The sequence below is a fragment of the Heterocephalus glaber genome, unplaced genomic scaffold, assembly GCF_053883595.1.
Source record: "Heterocephalus glaber isolate CG9 unplaced genomic scaffold, H.glaber_assembly_v1.0 deba00000943, whole genome shotgun sequence".
NCBI lineage: Eukaryota > Metazoa > Chordata > Mammalia > Rodentia > Bathyergidae > Heterocephalus > Heterocephalus glaber.
The window spans coordinates 5,534,974-5,555,370 of NW_028258175.1; the positions used below are offsets into that span (position 1 = coordinate 5,534,974).

The window sequence follows — 20,397 nt, forward strand, 5'->3', positions numbered from 1 at the left end:
TAGCAGCTACAAAGGCATGTGCTACAGATTGGATTGCTACATCTTTTGAAAAGAAAATAGAAGCATGACTTCATTCAGAGAAAGTATCAGGCTGACACACAGTGATTCAGTAATATGCCACTCTGCTCCCAGAGAGTGGGACTCTTTCTCCTGCCAACAACATTTAGAAATAATCTCCTTTGTTTTCCCATCTTCTCTTGGGCCTCTCTAGACAAGTATGGCTACTGAGAAAAAGGTCTATACATTTTTTTCTTTTGCAGGTGCTAAAATAAATGAGGATAAAATAGTGAAAGGTTAAGTATATGTGTTTTACAAATGCTAACATCCTCAAAGACCACAAAAAAGGGCTCTCTCTGCACTGACACCTACCTTCTTGCTGACTTTTGTCATGGCTGGGATGAAACTTTTGTTATGTATCTTGTGCTCAATAGTAAGCATGAAGCACACTGATGGGGCAGCTGTGCAGAAATGCTGATTACAGGCACAGGAAAACATTGAGGTCATCAAGTCTGCAACTCACAAATGGCAGTAGTCTCAACCTCAAATAGCTAATGCAGTCAGGGAGGTGGACGGAAGGTGTAATTCAGTAGCGGGTAGTGGAGACAGGAGAGATGAGAACACACACTGCTTTGACAAGAGACAGTCATTTCTCAGTTCTACAGAATCATTTCCACGTGAAAATATATGCCCTGTGCTTCCAGCCTTCTGATTTTCCCCAAGAGAACGTGAAAGTCCAGAGACTCATATAAATTATTCCAATTTTAAAATGTTGACTATGATTTCATTTAAATAACATTCTGTATGAGTGAAATGAAGCTTATCTACTGGCGACGTCAGCCTATGGATCTTCAACTTGTAATGTTTGTACCAGAGCCCCTTTAAACATAGCCATGTAAACAAGAGAGTTTGCATGTATTAATTCAGTTTAATCATATCAATTCTTAAACAAAAAATTTTCCTTCAAGAGACAATAGTTCACAGTAACTGCAAAGCTTACTCACAACTTTAAAAAATACCAGTCATGCTTAGCATTCAAAGAAGATATTAGAGAATAACTGTAAAAACTTTTACCAGGAACATCAGCTTCTGACTTTAAAAATTACAAATACTGAAGCATTTTGGTGTCAGACACAGTAGTTTTGATATTGTTGGTTTATTTGATGAGTTTCTGGAAGTTTGGGAAATTTTACCTCTATAATTGAATAATGCGCTTATTCTAAACTAAACATTTTCAAATGTAGAAAACAAACTAGCAAGCTACACATACAAAGAAAAGCCCTCTAAGACAAGCTCTCCACAAGTGGAATGCCAGCATATGCACCATGAACCCTGGAAGACTAGAATTGATACATACACTTGGCCTGAGGTTTCACACCCCAGGATCAGCAATGGAGTTTCCATTCACCTACACATTAATGACAAACTCTGGGTTAGTATAAGAGAAGCCAGCAAATTCATTTTGGTCCAAGTTCATGATGAAGAGTTTATCAGTGGGAGTCAGTTCCACAGGCTGTCTGGTGAACTCTTTGTCGAAGTTGGAGGTGTCTCGCTTGTCTCTCTGCCAAATGGAAAGCAAACACATTAACACAGCATAAGAAGGAAACGACCAAGACATGCCAGTTATTGGAAGGCTAGTGACATCTCATTAGCAGAGTCAGAAAGAGCCCCGTGCTGACAATTTTTAGCAGCTGCATTGCACATAGGAGCTCCGTTTCACATTGTACGTTGGTTTCAGGATCGAAAACTTGGTGAATGTTTTCTACAAAAGAATATAAATCATTGACTTTCTTTAAGGGTTGCCATAAAGTGGTGTGTGTCTTCTCTTTGACTTTGAAATTAAATAGGTAAACTACTTCTTACCATGCATGGTGTCATAGAGTTAGTTATTAGATAGAATGTCCCAGAGAAAATCTACTCATAGCGGCCCCTGTGGCTAGAAGGCCTCCTTGGGAAAGGAGAAATGTTGCAGGACTCCCAGAAGGCCGAATAGCCATGTCGAGGGATCACACCACTGGTCCAGAAGAGGCTGACCACTGCCCACCTCACACTCATGGGTGAAGTCACAGTTTTGAAGGGCTGCTCAGAAAGCTACCCACAGACTACAATCTGGGTCTTCCTTGGCCGGAGGTTCTCTTCAAAGACGCTGATAGAATGTGTCTTGTCAACACATTGTATGAAACAAAACCCAAAGCTTACAGGAAGATCTGGGAGGGGAGCCCTAAAAAACGAAGTAACTCAATTCTCCTGGTGACTCTGGCATCTCTTTCTTTGTCTTTTTAAAGTGCACATCAGGGGTGTTAACAATTCTAGGGTACTGGAATAATTTGAAGCATGTCTTATTGGAGATCATCAGAGAGTGGGCTAATGGGTCTTCCACATGATGCTCTGACATCTCCAGGTTCCCTGTCCTCCTATCACCTCTTCCCATCTTCACCTCACCTACCTGAGGGCAGGTAGAGCTGGAGTCCTCATTTCCCCATTCTTGGCATACGAGAAAACTGGAGCACAGGTAGATAAAGTGACCCTGTTCACTACTGCTGAGTGAGTTGGTGGTTTTAACCTGACCACATCACCATGGAGTCCCTCTGGCTAGATGGACAGCCTGATGGCTGTTTTATTATGGAACAAACGCGGACAATGCCTGGGATTCACTGGCAACAGGCAAGTTGCCTGGCTGGAGACAGTTATAGAAGGGAGGTCAGTAAGGACCGGCTGGCTCAGTTTGGCCAGTCTCATGGTCTAAAAAGAAACTACGCTTGCAGAATCTAGCATGGGTTAGGGTTAGGCCTTTGAAAGGACTGGTGAATAAGGATTTCTTACTGCGGGGCTCATTCTTTTTTGCAAAGCTTTTCACAAAAACTGCTTCTTTTTGGCTGCTCCCTTGACACAGGCAAAATGTCTCTATGGAGTCCCCTAGTTCCTCTTGGGGTGTGTGAGCGAAGACATGCAAATGAGGGGACAAATTTGGCATCAGAAGTACAGCTGGGTTAGCACGGCCAGAGAGGGGCAGGCTAAGGATGCTGGTGGCACCGGTTTCCGGGTGATAGGCCATCCCTACCGTGTCCCCCATCTGGCCTCGTCATGTCCCGCCCGGGGTTAGCTGTGCTGTGCTGTGGGAGGGCCCACAACCAGGTACTCCATGTGTCACGTCCTGTGTCCAGAGGAAAACTCCAGCGCCTCCTCTCACTTGAGCAACTCCTGTGCATCCCTCCACTGATGTCACCCTTACTTTAACACCCTTGTCATTGTCTGCATCACATCTATTGCTTTCAGAAAATGTTTTATTTTATGTTCTCTCTTGGAGGACAGGGTCCTTGTTTGCTTCTTTACTATATCTCCAATGCCAAGAACATCAGCTGCTACACACTGGGCTGTTCACAATTACTTGTTGAATGAATGAATAAAGATGGGACTGAGGGTGAGCTTCTCGGCTTTTGCCAGCTCATATCCACCTCTGAGCCAGAGACCTCACCCTGAAGCAGAATCATGGAATTTGTTCCATTGGTCTCAAGAGTCTCCCAAGTGGGCACCGCCATTTTGTGTCCCAGTGAGAACTGAACTGTCTGAGGGCCCAGGATGTAGGCCTCCTTCAGGCCTCTTCCACATCAGCGAGCCTACTTTGCCCTTCCCCGCCTGAGGGCATGCAGCTGAAATTCTCTTCTCACCAACCCAGCTTTGGAAAAGCCCTTCCCATTTGTGGTGCTGGTGATGACTCATGCTTTGGGAAGCCACCTGATTTGCATGGGGGTTGCCTTTACAAACTTGGTCCCGTGGGAAGATCCTTTAAGCAAATGTTTCAGAATTTTACCCTGGAATTCAGAGAGAATGGTCCATTCTGTTGGGACAATGCCTTTTGGGTTAATAGCATCGGAAGCCACATGAGAACAGCAACATGTATCTCAATAGGGTTATTAATCCCACTGGACTCCTATTAGTCCCCCAAGAGGGTCACCGTGACCATGGCCCCATTCTTTCTTAGAAGAGGAGCAGGTCAATGAGAAGTCTAAGACATTAAAAGGGAGATTCTTGGATGCCAGTAGAAAATTAGCCGTGGTTAACAAGGACTTTGTTTGGATTTCTTTGGATTTTCCTATTTACTTTAAAAAATTGTTTCCTGATTCAAATCCTTTTGGAAAATTTCAGCCTGTCTAACGTGAGCTAGAAGAACCATGCTTCGTCTAGTCAGGGGCAATGTGTTGGAGGGAAGTGCTGTCGCCAGCAGGGCCAGAAAGGGTCATGATTGCAGAAATCTGAGTGATTTTCTCTGAGAGCTGGGACACAGGACTCAGATTCAAACTGCAAAGTCAGTTCCCTCTCTCCTTGTAGAGAGGCAATACAGGTATTTGTCTCTGCTCAGAGCTTTGTGACTCTGTGGTCTGTTCAAGCATGATTTCTGGAGAGGAGCCCACCCCATCCACCACCCTACCTTTCTCCTTCCCCACCCTTCACATTAAATGATTGTCACAGAAATCCAGGTCAAGATGCTGCTGCTGGGCCTCGTCCTTCAGCCTCAACCTGTGGCCTACAGAGGGAAAGAGGAGACCTAAAGCCATTTGGAAACTTCGTTTTGTAAGAAGTTGTTCCTGCCTGACCCAGAGATGTTCTCTCCAGACCATGTCACGCTTCTAACTTCTTGTGTAATGAATGGCCTTCTACCAGATGCTATGCTGGGGGAAGCACAGGAAGGGGATGATGCATCTTGATCAGTTTTCACTGTTCTGCTGGCATTCAGCCTGGCACACACTTGGTGCTCAATAAATGCTTGCTGAATGCATGGAAGGTAGAATAAATGGATGACCGCAAAACTAATTTTTTCTTCCTTGATAAATCTATAAAGTATTCTTCAGAGGTTATATATGATGAAAGCTCTGTTTCTTGATATCTTCTGTACTGGAAATGTTGATAGAAAGGAAATAGCAGGAAGTCTGATTAATGATTCCTCACTTCCGCAAAAGGCTTCTCTGACCAGCCCTCAGCAAAGTACGCTAGGGGAGCAGAGACTTTGGCTTGAGTTTCTATTTCTGCAAACTATGAAACTTGAAAAAAATAATGGCAAGAATTTGGAAACTTTAGAGTGCAATATATATATATATTATATATGGCATCATATAATATATATATCTCCACTATATTGTATCTATCTACCTACTTATCTATCTATCCATCCTATATTGTGTTCTAAGGTTGTCTCAAACCACTGGTCAATGAGCCAGTGTTTCTCCATGATTTTTACCCTGAGAGCATGCCCATGAAAGGCCTGGCAACCCAACAGGAAGGGTGAAGGACCTCAATAACTGGCCAGGTGGTGGGCATAGCTCAGAGGTTCTAGTCATGTTGTTCCAGAGCAGGAAGAGTCCTGCACGAAGGGGCAGGACACCTGGGGTTGGATGGCAAATAACCGAGCATGGGCAAGTTTCTTCCCCTCTCCAGATGCCAGTTTCCCCAATCATCAAGTGAAGGGGTTTTGTCCAGATTCCCTTCCTCCTCTAGCCTCCTAATTGTCAGGTAAGATTTCACTATTGTTCACCTTCGGTCCAGATCGCTACCTCAATGGCAACCACGGGGATGGTCCGCAAGCCTGACGCAAGGTGAAATGAGAGGGCAGAAAAGAGCAGACTTCGAGGCACTTTGCCCAACCCGAAACCAGAGGCACTGTTGTCTAAGGGATGAGAAGTCTTTGAGCATATTTGCCAGGTTTTTAAAGTTCCCTTGATGATCTCTCAGGAGCCCTGAAGCTTCTGAGAATCTCTTGAGCTGTGATAAGAATTCTCTGCAGGGCTAACTAAGACTACCAGGAAGCGATAGCCAAGGACGAGGAGTCCCCTGTCATCCCATCTATTCAGACAGCAGTGACATTTCTCCCACCCAAGGGTTTTGCTCGGGCTTCTGGGAGCTCACAGAGTTGCTTACTAGAAAGAACAGTTAAGTTAGTCCAAGCTGGGAGGTCTAGTGATTTTGATGAGAAAATCAAGAGCCTAGCCATTCCCAGCTGGCTTCTGAACTTGACTCTGGTGAGAAATGTGTCAGAACCCCAGCCAGGCCACTCCACCTCGCTCCAGGCCACCAGAAGTCCCTGAATAGTCCACAGCCCCCTTCTCTCTGGTGGAACACTGGAGCTGAATTGGAGCTCTGGATTTAGTTCTTTTCTCCCAAGTTCCTTCCTTGGGCCCTAATTTGTAGTTTGGGTCCACATTTTTCAAAGGGAGTAGTTTTCCTTGAAATAGCATTTCTTCTTTCCTTTCTCTTTTTATTGTATCTTGATGCTAGAAGAAAAATGGCACATAACAGATATCCAGATACAAATGAACATTTCCAGAAACATCTTGCAAAACAACATCAAAGTGAAGAATACAACTATCTTTGTTCCACGAGATGCTCTCTTTCTCAGAGCACTTAGTTTTTCAAAGCCATTGACAAACCTACACAAATAATCTCCCAACAGGTATGAGTCTCCTGGGATCCACAGCTATCTTCTTGGATGAATCAAAGCAGGTCATTGTGGTTAATAACATCTGGACATATATTTTAAAGCACATGTAACAAAGTGAGGAACCTTCTTTTTTTTTTTTTTTTTTTTTTTTTTGCATTTGAACAACAGAAATAAAACCCCAAAGCAAATAAAGTTTGAAATGTAATGTAAAACCATGGCCCTTGGGGACCTTCTAGAGTGACCATGTTGTTCTGGGGAATGGTACCAAATGCCCTCTTTGAGAAGTTTGGGGACAAGGGTGACCAGGAACATATAACACCAGGAATCAGTGTGTGTGTGTTGTGGGGTTAGTACCAAAGCTGGTTGCCTTCTGACCCCTGGAAGTGTTTTTAGATCATAACTGTCTAAAAACACAGCTGAAATTTTAGAAGGACTTAGATAAGCTTCTTAACTTTGAGTTAAAAAAATAAAAATACATTTTTATTTTTAGCATGTTCTTTTCAAAGCTCTGCTGCCTCCAGAACAGGCAGAGTGGAGGGATTCCCTTCAGGGCAAAGCAAGCATACACCTGGATACAAGCCAAGTTCCAAGCCTGGAAGGGGAAGAATACTGCTAGCGTCTGATTCATCTACCCATTTTGTAGGAAAGAATCTAGATTGGACGATGGGGTGAATACAGCAGTGCAGGAAATGAGGGAAAGAAAGCAGGCATTTTCTCTCCCCATTGGGTTGACTTAGCCGACATGCTGAGAACACAAAGACTTGGATAATGTCTCAATTATGCAGCAGTATTTTCTATATGTCATCTGCATAATTCCATCTCGTAGAGATGCTCCAAACTACCTGAGGACATTTGGGTTCCGAAACATGGTCACTCTAGGCTCATCAGAAAACAAAACATGGATGCAACTTGGCAATGAAAGAAAAGAAGTCACCACAACAGCTGTTGAGCTTGAATGACAGAAATGAAGGACGGAGATCTACACATCTACTTAGCTCTTGACTTCAGGTTTTAAAAATTCAGAGTTAACAAAGGAAAATCCTTCGAATTCTGACTGGTCAATATTCCTGATGACTTCCTGGTCAGGAGGTGTTAGGACTGGTGGGTGGCGGGTGAAAAATCGGTCGAAGTTCTCAGCATTTCGCCCACACTATGAGAGGGGAAGAAAAGAACTTGTGGTGGGTGGGAAAAACAAAAACAAAAGCCAAAACAAAACAGAACCAACCAAGTTGGGTGTGGTTTTCTCCAACCCCTTCCCAACTCAGAGAAGTTGTTTCAGTGATCAGAAATGAGAGCAACATAAAATGCAACATTCTCATGACCTTAGGTACAATGACCTTGCACTCCGCATGTTGAATTGCTGTAGCTCATGCGTTGCCCCTGGTTTCCTTCTGGGCAATCAGAAGATGTATGGCAAAGGCATGAGATGGTGGGGCCAGTGGTACGTGGCATGTCCCCCCACCCCTACCCTGAAGATTCAGTCAAGCTCATCTGCTGGAAAAGATGGAATGTACCTGAATGTTTTATGTGCTACAAGATGCAAAATAACCCATCATACATCACCTGGGAAGTCTCAATATTTCTAGCAGCAGTTCCCTTAACATGCTGTCCTGTGGCTCTTGATCAGGAACAACAGAAGTTTCCAACTCAACAGGATACAGCTTATAAACTCCGACCAGTGGAGGAAGATCCCAGCCACAAGACCTGGGCTTGGTGCCCGCACTGCCTGGGCAACACAAGGCCCTGCTAACTGCATCAGTCATTGACCCTTAAGTACATGGTGCCAGGAGGTAAACTCTGCTGTCCTCTTTCCAAATACCAAGAAGTGTGGAAGGAAACAAACCAGTGCTGAGTGAAGCAATCAGTCTCCAGAGAGAAAACCAATCCCCTTTTTCACCTATCCTGCTGGTCCTTCTATATGAGTAGACAGTGGTCAGAGGCAAAATTATAGCATGTGTGTGGGTAATGTATACATGAGTGCACACACTAATTCATACCTATAAGTCACTAACTCTGGGGTCCCTTGTTCTTCATCAGTAAAACCCATTTGCACAAAAGCTCTAAGTAGTTCAGTAGACGTTAAAATAGGAGGCAACTACACCCTAATAATAATATCATAGTAGTAGCAGTAGGAGTAGTAGTAGTGGTCATAATAACGACAGTTAATATTTATTGTTCATTTGCTATAGGTAGGCACTTTGCAAAGCTCTTTACTTGCATTATTGTATTTAATACTCCCAGTGACCCTAGAAAGTGGGTATTATTGTCCTCCCCACTTTATAGGTGAAGAAACTGAGACCAGGGAGATTGTGTCATTTGTAATCAGAAAGACGATGATTTCCACTTTGGACATGATGACTTGGGGAGGCCAGTGAGATTCTAGGTGAGGACCAGAGAGGGACAGAAGTTCAGCTTCTGAGGCTCAGAAGAGCGATCTCAAAAATAAATTCAAACAACAAAATAAGGAGGATAGATGATGCTAAGAGTGATAACAGCCACTGAGTACTTTTTATGCAGACATTTGCTAAGTGTTTCTGTACACGTTTCCTTTTTAATTTACGTAATGACCCTGTGAGGTAAGCATTTTATTCCCATTTGCCGAGGATAAAGTTGTTGAGCAGTAGGAGAACTAAGAGAGAGCAGCAGCAGACAAACTAAGGATTGAGAGAACCCAAGGACAAAGGCACTGTCATAACTGAATTGCGTCCAGCGGGCCAAGCAGGAAAATCGCTGAAAGTGGGCCATTGAACTTGGCAACTGGACGGACGGACGGATGAGGAGCCAGGAAGGGTGGCTCTGAACTCCTTGCTGGGACAATGGGTGCACTGAGAGAGTCAAGGAGTGCACGCTCCCCTTAGGCCTTCAAGGGGAACCAGACACACTTGGTGTGTGTGTGCAGAGGGGATGTAGTTCTCAGAAAGCCTTGGCCTCCGGGTTGCTTCTTACTTGGGTAGCAATGAGCCCAGGGGTCCCTAGCTGGCAGATGGGGATGTGAATCCTGAAATATTGCTGCTCATGCACTGTGCAATTCCAGGTAAGCTTCCTAAGGTCTCAGGTTCCTCTTTTGTAAAACAGGAGCAACTGCAATTCGTATCTTATGAAGTGAGGACAAAGATAAAATGAGATCACGCACGCGACTCACTGGGTGGGTGTCACGCATTACCCCGTAAGGACTTTCTGGTTCTTGTTTTCCACCAAGGTTCCCTGCAGACAATATATGCTTCTTACGATAGGATATTTTCATGGTGCTTAAGTTTTAAACACTGAAGAACAGCCTTGAATTTAAAAAAGCCTCTTGTTAGACTTAAACAAACATACTCGCTACTCTGAGCTAAACTGCTTTTTCCCTTCATTGTCATGTTAATAGAAAAAGAAAACAACCTCCATGTTACAGAACACATTTCATATTGGTTTTGTGGTGGGAATTTTAAAAACAAACTGGATAAAAGGATGTGGAGATCAAATTCCAAATGAAGCAAAGACATGGACACACAAAAATCTTGTAGAAAAAAAGATTAAGTGAATGTATTTATATTATGATAGTGGAAAAGATATTTCAACAGGACATAAACCAAGAAGCAATAAAGAAAAAAAGCTGATTAAGTCTGACTACATAAAATTAAAAATTTATGTACGGTTTAAAAAAAACCAAAATAAATCTAAAGGCTAAGAACAAATTAGAGGTTAAAACCATATTTGTAACACTTACAAAAGGAAAAAAGCTCTTTGTAAAGAACTCAAATGCATTAGTTAGAAAAGATAGTCCAAATGAAAAATTGAAAAGGGAGAAAACTAATTTTGAAAAGTCAAAATATATGAGAATATGCTCAAATCTCATTCATAACTAAGGAGATATATACAAGCAACGAAGAAATGACCTTTAAATACAAGCTCAGTGAAGTGAGAGAAGGTGTCCTTTGGATGTCAGTAGGAAGAGCATTGTAGGCAGGGGAACTGCAAGTGCAAAGGCCCTGAGGCAGACACTCTCTTACTGTAACCACCAAACAGCAATGAAGCCAGCATGGCACAGCAGCCCAAGGGCAAGGTGGATAGGTGAGGTCACAGAGGGGCCAGGAGCCAAAGCATGGTCCTCACTGGCCATGCAAGGACAGCGGATGTTCATCTTAGCTTGATGAGAAATCACTGAAAGTTCCAAGCTCTAAGTGACACGGTCTGACATTCTAAGAGCATCATTGGTGCTGTGTATAAAATAAACTGCCTGAATGGAAGCAACCATGGAAACGATGAGCCCAATCTGAGGCTGCTGCGAGGATCCAGGTAGGAGAGGATGAGAGTATGAAGGGAGGGGACTGCAGGGAACCGAGTGACCCTGAGGCTTGCTGGTGTGGCTGGTGAGAGAAGAGAGGTACCGTAGGTGTCCCCAAGGTTTCTGGCCTGAGCTCCTTGGTAAGTGGAGGTCACCGGTGTAGAGCATATTCACGGAGAGAAACTGAACTCGTTTATGTACATCTGGGGCTCCGGCAGCCACGCCAAAGATGCTGGTGGGGACCTCGGGGCAGAAGAGGAGAAGGGGGCGAAGGAGAGGTGCAAGGAGCTAGACCGAGCCCAGGGACATGACAGAGGGGGATGTCCCAGTCCCCCAGAGGAGAGAAAGGGTGGACAGGGCTGTGAAATGGGTTTGGGGCCGAGGGGATGTAGCTGAGAGAAGATAAAGGGGTACTGGAGGGTGGCAGGATTGCTGGTGGGAGGTGGCACGCCACCCGGCAGATCTGCAGGTGTTTTTCTCTGGCCCGGATGTTAGGACCCAATCCAGCCAGTATGGTCCGTCAGCATAGTAGCTGAGACACAGAGAGTCTTCTGGGGCCATTTCTTCTTTAAAAACCATCCATTTCCTGTTCACACCAGAAAGCTGCTGATCCTCCCGGGCCCCCCAGAGGCTGGGACTGAGTGTGAAACAGCTTCTGGCAGCTCACCACCCCCACCCCACTGCCTCGGAGAACAATGAAATCTTTAAGTGAGATAGCACAGAGGATATGCAGGGACAGGGGTTAACCGAGGGGGCACCTTACAGCGGGATGTGATTTCCCTGCTAATCAGCAGCTTACAGGCTGGCAGATCTCAGCTTCCCTGTTAAGTGTTTCTGTGTTTTTCAAATGGAGCTGTCACTGCCCATTAGCTTCAGGAGCACTCCCTAAATGGAGACGTCAGCCCTTGGGAGGCACAGCCAGGTTCAGCTGGAGCCTGCTGGGTCCTTGGAGAATGGGCAGCCTGGTGGCTGGAATCTGATTATAGACATGGATGGTGTGCACCACACCAGCCTCTCTATCTTGGGTGGATGCTTCAGCCTCTTTTAGTCACTGAAAGAAAATTCCAACTCCCTGTAATGTGGGTACCCCAATAAGGCCTCTGGAACAGGGATGGGGGCTCCAAACCAACTAGGTTATTTCAACCAAACACAGTTTTTCCAGGGTTGGAAGGGGTAGTAAGAATTTTGACTTTCGGAACTGTGCTCCTGAACTCAAGGAGGAAAGAAAGTAAATCCGTGAGCTATTACATGTGAAGTCTTTTTTTGACTCCTCTTCCTTCTAATTTCTGTTCTGCTGTATAAATAGGAGTCTAGCTCTCAAATGTGGGCCTGGGGTGGGGCTCGGAGGTACAGCAGGTGCTTGGTATATAAGAGGCTGTGGGTTCAACTCAACCACCAGCTCCACACAAACAAACAAACAAACACACGCAGAGTCTGCTCAGCCACACCAGCCAGAGAGATCTTTGCAAAATGTCAGGCAGGTTACAGTAGCTGCCCCATCTTTGGAGAGCATGTTCCAAGATGCACAATGGATGTCTGAAACCACACATAGGACTGAACCCTAAACAGACTATGGTTTTTTCCTGTACACACATACAGAAGATGAAGCTTAACTTAGAAATGAGGCACAGTAAGAGACTGATAACAATAGCTAGATGACAGACTACAGCACTTACAATAGTATATACACGAAAAGTTATTTAACACTTACAGAATGTTTCTGAAATTTTCCATTTAATATTTTTGACCACAGTTGACAACAGGTGGCTGGAATCCTGGAAAGGACAGCCACGGATAAGGGGATCACTGTACGTCATTCTCCTGCTCTTAATCCAGGGACCCCCAAATCCCAAAGCCCACACTTTTTACAATGGCTTACAGGGCTCTGTGGGACTTCGGACTGGTAACCTGGTCTGTAGACCCCTCGATGCCCTTGACACATTCTGCAGCTGTACTGGAACATTTCTGGTCCTAGGACATTCATACCTCTCTCACCCACACGCCTCCGCATTTGCCATTTCTCCTGTGAGGGACACCCGGGCCCCACCTTCTCCCTTCATCCAGCTACCTCCAACCCAACCCATCTCCCCTGTTTTCAGAAAAGTGTCCCTTCTCCCAGGATGCTATTCTTTTTTTTTTTTTTGGTGCCGGGGATCAAACTCGGGACCTTGCACTTGCGAAGCAGGCGGCGGAACCACTGAGCTACATCCCTGGCCCCAGGATGCTATTCTTGATGCTTCCTTCATACTCCTGGGAGTATTTCCTCAAAATAAAGTATGTTAATCGAATAAATCATCAGAGAAAAAAATTTGGAATCAGCTACCAACAAATAGAGAGACACAGTTAAATAAATAATGATACATTTATTACCATGCAAAACACTTTGAAAAATTTAAAGATATAGAAGACTACTAAATGACATGGTTATATATAATTACTAAAAGAATATATGTTTCCATTCTATAAACTATATACACAAATGTATAAGTATTATTTATATGCCTATTTATACATGTTTACAGAGATTAGGAGAGTTAACAGATTGTTTTAATTTTCTCCTTTATCTTTTATGCCCGATTGTATTGGTGAAAATTTAAATATCAACTACTATCATTATTTTATAATAAGACTCTACAAAAGCTATTTTATAAGTGAGAGCTATTACCATGGAAGAAAGGGGAAAATAAAGAGAACAGGAACGTTTAGCCAGATTGTCAGGGGCAGCCTGGTGCTGTTTAACATGCCTTTGTTTAGTCAAAGACTCAGAGGCAAAGTCTCCCAACCCGCTCCCTAGTGAGTGTTTCATTGCTAAAGGATGATGAAGAAGGCTGTTTGGGTCGTGTACATCCTTTGCCTGGACACTGAAGATCAAAGAATCCTGTCCTCACGGAGCCTCTGGCCCAGCAGAAGGGGCAGTTACCCACGGGCCACTCACTGCACGGCACCAAGGGACAGCTGCTGCCACTGGACTTGCGGTGAGGAGCCCAAGAAGAGCCCCAAGACCACTTGAAGGAGGTGACATCCAAGCTGAGTGGGAGCTGAGGGAAAGACACTGCTTCTTTGCGGGCGGATGGAAAGAGTCTGGGAAGAAAGGGAAGTGAAAAGATGACAGGTAGAAGCCCAGCGTGGCAGTGCTCCCCTGCAATCACAGCATTCTGGCTCGGAAGAAAACTAAAAAATGGTTGGGATGTAGCTCAGTGAGAAGGCTCTGAGTTCAACTCCCGGTACCAAAAAAAAAAAAATGGCAGATGGGCAAGATGCTGGAGAAGAAGATGAGCGCCTATGTCATGTTGTTTGTTGCTTAACGAGTCTGACAACAAGAAGCCAATGGCCCAGAGGAGCTGCCAGTTCCGGCCTCATGATGTGAGGGCACCTTGAGGCACCAAGACTAGAAGGTCACAGAGAAGTCATCCCAGCCAGACAAAACTCAAAGAAGCACTTTTAAAATGTGCATATCCAGTGAAGCGGAAGGTCCTTTCTCCACCCTGCAGTTCTCCACAGCAGAGGACGAGGAGGTGAGGGATCTGCCGGTGAGAACCAGCTAGCGGAGCACAGAGCGGCACACACATCTGATCATTTTCAAAAGCCATTTGTGGACGACAGCTTTTCTCTCCAGCAAAGAGGCCCAAAATATTCAGCATGGTCTGGCCTTTGGCAGAAAAAAGAAAGATGAAAACCTCCTTTTTCCTGATAACAATGAAGGCCCCTACAATAAGAATATTTATCTTTTCTGTCTATTTAGGAGGAACTTGGCAGCCAGGAGTATTTTTATGTTTGATAGTAAGTTTGTTTTGGCTTTGTTTTTTCTTAATTTTTATCGAAAAATAACATGCAATGTTTTATTTCCTTTCAGGTCTCGGCGTAAATGCCGCCTCCTCAGAGAAGCTGCTCTGGGTCAACTCCAAGTAAAGCCAATCCACCTTCTCCTTTCCTCCTGTTCTCCACAAGGGCATCCTTGTTCATTTCTTTCATAGAAAGAACATACCTGTTCCTTTCTTTGCTGATCTGCTTATTGGCTCCATTCCCATCTAGACTGTAAACTCCACGAGAGCAAAGTTTGTTCACCACTGCATTTCCAAGACCCAGTATGGGCACTCCTTATTACTGAATGGACAGATAATCGTATCTTAAGTGCTTACTGGGAGCCAGGTACTGTGCTAAGTGATTTGGAAGCACTATCTCCTTGAGTCCTTCATCAGCTCTATAAAACCTGTGGACAACGAGGCAGTGGGTTTAGAGGGGTTAAGCATCTGACTGGTTTGGTCGCAGATGTGATCTAGCTTCTTCTACTGGTCTTCTCCATGTACTGCAGAACAAACAAGCTGTTACAAAGCAACAAGAAGAAACAAAGCTCTGTGTAACTCTACCAGCCTAATTAGGTGAGCATTTGGTTTGTGTTCTGGGTGGCTGGATGAAAGATGGATGGATGCTTTCTACTTTTTAAACAGGCATGGAATCATTACTTTATTCTCTAACCAGCTTTTTAAAAGAAGCTACATGAAATATACTGTGAACATTTTCTCTGTTGACAATATTACCATCTTTTTCTTATCTATTTTCAACATGCACCCTAAACTAATATTGGTGGTGTTAAACTCACCCTCAAATACTAATTATCCTTTTTGCTTGCCTATGTTTTTAAAGATTTGATTCTCACAATTCTGTGAGATAGGTGGGAAAAATAATCTCCACTTAACAGATAATTTGAAAAGGGAATTTGTCCCAGGTCATATGAGGAGAGCCAAGATCCAGAGATTGGTTGGCTCCATTCCAAAGACCCCAGGCTTCCAGTACACTTGCTGCTCTACTCCAGAACACATGATCCTGTGGCGAGGACTTACAAATCAGGATGCCCTGGGCACCAAGCCGGGCCCTAGCGATGGCCTTAAAGGCTGTATGACCTTTAACCAAATGAGCTAATTTCCTCAGACTCCAGTTTCCTGTTCGTGTCAGAGGAAGCCACCTTGCAGGGTGCAGTGATGGAAGAATGCTCCCGATTCTGTGTCGAGGAATTTGTTATTAACAGTATTATTACTGTTAGGAATGTTAAGATTTTCTGTTAGGTACACACTACATAGCAAAGCCACTCCCCATTACTGCTTTGTACCCAGCTTATGTGGAAGCTTTGTGTTTAAAAGTAATTAAAACTTAGATGAATGTAGTGGTTGCATATTCTCTTATTAAAAAGAACATAAATTGTGTTTTGCTTTGAAGTCAGGTATTAAACTGGAATAGTTATTACACCTCCGGAAATGGGGCAGATAGGCCCTGCCCTTGACATTCCTTTGCTGTTTAATTCTTCAGAATCTTAATAATTGCTTTCTTTTAATCCTGAGAGGTGAAACAGCAGACATGTTAGAAAAAAGAAAGCAAACGAATCAAAACAATTTTTTTTTGTACTGGGGATCGAACTCAGGTCCTTTCACTTACGACTTGTGAGGCAGGCGGCAGAACCACTGAGCTAAATCCCCGGCCCTAATCAAAATTTTTAAATAAAGTTTTTTTTTAAAAAAAGGTGCACACCAAGGCCAGGGATTCAGCTCAGTGGCACCGTGCCTGCCTCGCAAGCAGAAGGTCCTGAGTTCCATCCCTGGTACCAAAAAGAAGTGCGCATCCAATACTGAGCACGGTAGTGAGTGATTGCCCTGAGTGCTGCCCGGGTGCTATCCAGGGTATGAGCCTGTTGGACTTGGCTGCACCCCAGCTGGGGAAGGTCTTCGGGCTCTGCCACCCCCACCTGCCCAGTGCACTCCCATCCCAGTTACAAGCATAAGGCAGATCTGCCTCACTTAACACAGGAGACAAAAATCTGCCTGCCAAGCTGGCGAGACATGGCAGGGCGGTGGGCTGGGGAGCCAGGCCTGGCGCTCCCCACTGGAGCTCAGGGGGAAGGTGTGCGTCTGGGGACAGAGGGACCCACCTGTAGTCCCACTAAGCCTCCAGCCCCCGGGAAGCCTTTAAAACAGATGCACAAACCACCTCTCGGTTATGTTTGTCGTAGTTTATGGGGGGGGGCAGTGTAGAGACCACATTCATAAATAAACTAGAAATGAGCTTTTTTATTTCCCTTCTGGCTCACAGGCAGGTCTCAACTCTCCAAATTCCACTCTGACCCGGAGTCACCAGGAGCCAGAATGTCTCCCAGCAGTGGCTGGGGAGGTAGGAGGGAAATCGGCAAGCCAAGCACTGGGCTAGAAATGAGTGAGAAGAAGGGCTTCAAAAGGAGGCAGGGACTCGGAGTCTAGCTGTGAGGCACGCAGCTGTCCCCTGGGCACCGTGGGGGACTGGCTCGCAGGATCTTTCCTCTCCTCAGCTACCAAGACCTGTGGCTGTCCAGGCGTGATATGTGAAGCGGTACAGTGTTTGCTTTGAACCTGCACCTCCCGCCCGTGCACTTTATCGTATCATACAATGAAACACTGGAGTAGGCAGTTGTTACACCACATTATCTAAGAAACAATGTAAAAAAGAATCCTCTATGTGTCCGCTACAGAGGCGATGCTCTTTATTTGTTTCCTGATCTATTTATTTGTATTTTTGATCTATGACGTGGAACCCAGGGATCAGGAAGGCTGACTCACTCACAGGTATAAGCAGCTATCAAAAGAATGAAGTAGAGCGAGAAGTGAGCTTAAGCATCCTCTCCAAGGCAGGAAGGAGTAAAGCAAAGCACGGAAATGGTATGCAGCCTGCTAATATCTCCTTGTGCGATGTGCAGTGTTTTTGAGACTGCATCCATCCCCTCTACAGTGTCACACAGGGGCTCGGCAGACCTGGTGACTCCGGGAAGGAGGACCAAGCCCAGCTGGGGGTCAGGGAAAAGGAAGACTTCATTTCACTGCACAACTTTTGATGCTGCATGAATATTTTCTTTTTCAGATTTTTTTTTTTTAAAGAAGGGAAGATCAAAGTATGAAATAATGTGGTAAGGTCAAGAAAGATAACACAAGCCGAGAAGAGGAGGCGATTTTCAGGATGTTGATGACTCAGAAAGAAATGATAATGGAATGGTGGGAGAAGATGCCAGGTTGCACCAGAATTGAGGGAAGAATTAATTGTCCTCAGGTAGAAAAAGCAACTGGCAACTCTTTCAAAAGTTTGTTTGTATGCAAAGTACGACAGGGCAGAAGGCTTAGCAATAGGAATAAGGAATCCCAGGCTTGAAGGATTGGATCTTCAAGATGGAAAAGAGCCAAGCATGGTGGTACGTGCCTGTAATCCCAGCACTCGGGGAAGCTGAGGCAGGAAGACTGCAAGTTGGAGCCCCGCCTGGGTAATTTAGTGACTTAGCAGATCTTGTCTCAGAACAACAACAAAAAATAAAATGAAACATGGAGAAGATGTAGTGTGTTTCTGTGCTAAGGAGCCAGGGAGGAAGGAGTGAATGAATGGCTGCTGCTTTTGTCACCCAGCAGGCATCCTCCTCCTCTGGTCATTCGAGGACTCAACTCTTCTCCTCTCCCAAGATGCCTGGTTTAGACAGGAAAAGAACAAATTCTTTGGCTAAGGCGGGCAGGTGACCCTGGCCCAGCCAATCAGCAGCCCGAGTCACATGGAATTAAAGGTAAACCCATGACCCAGGATCTTCTAGTAAGAGCCAGCCCCGAGCTGCTGGGAATTTTAGGGAAAACATTGTCTTTTGGTAGAGATTACTGAGGCAACGGGGCCTGACTGGTTAGTGCTGTGTGCCCGAGAAAGCCCTCTGAGAACGCAGGGCGGAGTCGGCACCCAGCCAAGCAGAGAGGCATCCTGCGGAGATCACTCCGCCACACACATCTGCACACTCACTTTTTGTTGGTTGTTTTAAGTCAGTCTGAGTCCAATTTCTGTTTGCAACACGGGGCTTTGGTTAACACCGAGAGAAGCCGCAGACCCAAACTAGACCAGGCAGAGGGGCGTGGGAAGAGGGAGGGAGGAGCCCCAGAGCAGGGATGGAGGTTCACCTTTACTTCGGGGGTGGGCCACACAAGGCCAAGAGCAGGGCAGGAAGTTGAAACCCACCTACCCACGGCCCCCACAGCCTCAGTTTCCCAGTGACGTTAGGAGATGGGGCTACCAACTGGGACCACGGGCACTGGAACTTCAGGGAGAAGGAATTGAGAAAAGATGTTCGGAGATGGCACCCGAGACTTCGGACAGACTGACGGGGAAGGCAAAGGGCACAGCTGAGATGGGAACCTACAAACGTGGAGGCTTAGCCGGGTCCTTACTGCCCACAGCTACTCAGCTAAGCAGCCGAGCTCGTGTGGAACCCTGGGTCTATCTGACTCTCCGTCCACATTCTTCCTGCTTGACTCAGATTTCCGGGGTGCATCTGCTCATCTTCTCAAGTTCTCCCACCCTTCTGCCAACAGCTTTCTGGAGTCCTGTGATCGTGACAACCTGGCAGGGTTGACAGCAGAAGGTGAACTTCATGGCTACCCACCCAGAAGAGTCTGTCCCCCAGGAAAATATTTAAACTCAAGATTGGAGGGAGAGCAGTTTAAATTCCATAGCCGAGTGTTAGCACTTTCGGTAGATGAGAGAATAAATACTACAGTGCCTAAGAGTATGGGCTTTGGGGTGAAGAAAAAGACTTTATATTGACATTAGGACTTAGCAGCTGTGTGGCCACGGGCAAATTACTTGGGCTCCCTTAGCCTGTTCCTCTACTGTCACGGGTGGTAATAACAGCACCCATCTCACGGTATTCTTTGAGGATGAAATGAAAGCACAAATAGAGTTCTACTCTTTAGTAGAGGTAAATAATTTAACAGAGCATGCATGACTTGCTTTAATGTTAGGGTTGTAAATAGTGTTATTAGTAAAGTCTTCTTCATTAAATGGAAGGCCAGTTTTCTTACCCTAATTATGTTATATTCCCTGGGTAGGTCACTTAGCAAATCTCTTGGCCCTGTTTTCTCATCTGTAGGAAGAAGAAGTTGAATTCCACTTCTAAGGTAATCTTTCAACTTTTGATTTCTATGATATTATACTCCAGTGGTTACTGCCAGACATATCCTATCAGTTCCAAACTCCCTCTTGGCATGTGACCTTCTCTTCTTCCATTTCAGTTCACACTGTTGGCTTCTCTTCCAGGGGACAGCTCAAAGTCATGCATCTGGCAGATGATTTAGGAATTTCACTTGGCCCAGGGGCCTGCCAATTCCAACCATCCAACGGGAGCCTGGTTTGATCTGCAGTTTAAGTAGGTCCTTCTTGGCGGAGATGTGGAGAGAGGGAAACAAGAACAGACAGGCAGCTTCCAGCCTGCAGGGCCTACATGATTGTAGGCTATTTGTTATGAATGTAGAGTAATTTTTTTTAATTAAGATTTCTGCTGGGGGAACATCTCCTCCTCGCCGAGCCCCTGACCTGCTCCTCCTCTCAGATGCCACCCTGCCAAGGGCTGGCCAAAGTCTGCTGTCTTTGTCAGCCTCAAAATCAAAGCCTTAAGGAACAAGAGAGATCTGCATCTTTCCAAATCCTGCCAGTGAACTGTAAAAGGTGTGAATATGCTACGTGTTTGTTGCAACATTTTAAAATAAATTTTAAGACATTTGAATTGGAAGAATCCTCAGTCGTTTTCTCTTATGTAACAAACACCATTAGGTGGTGTAATCACGGTTCTCTCTTGTGAGTGCCACCACACAACTTATCGGGGGCTCTGAGTTTTTCTGCTAGTCTTTCCAAGGATAGTAGGCCCTGTTGAGTTCAGGGT

The 20,397-nt window shown here is 45.1% G+C and overlaps 1 protein-coding gene and 1 long non-coding RNA gene across 6 annotated transcripts in view; one reads left to right on the plus strand and one right to left on the minus strand.

Moving 5' to 3' along the window:
• Positions 1 to 905: 905 nt before the first annotated feature.
• The window catches only part of Prkcb (protein kinase C beta), a 312,724-nt gene continuing 293,232 nt past the window's right edge, over positions 906 to 20,397 (minus strand). For 3 of the 5 annotated variants that reach the window (XM_004855956.4, XM_087209104.1, XM_021237328.2), the window contains one exon: positions 906 to 7,580. In XM_004855956.4, the coding sequence (XP_004856013.1) occupies positions 7,422 to 7,580 (159 nt within the window). In that variant the 3' untranslated portion in view covers positions 906 to 7,421. The remainder of the gene's footprint in view (positions 7,581 to 20,397) is intronic. The other 2 variants (XM_004855957.4, XM_087209105.1) reach the window with 1 other exon arrangement.
• LOC110344188 (uncharacterized) lies at positions 17,424 to 20,241 on the plus strand. Its single transcript, XR_015450447.1, has 2 exons — positions 17,424 to 19,636; positions 19,776 to 20,241. It is a non-coding gene; the product is annotated as an uncharacterized LOC110344188 (long non-coding RNA).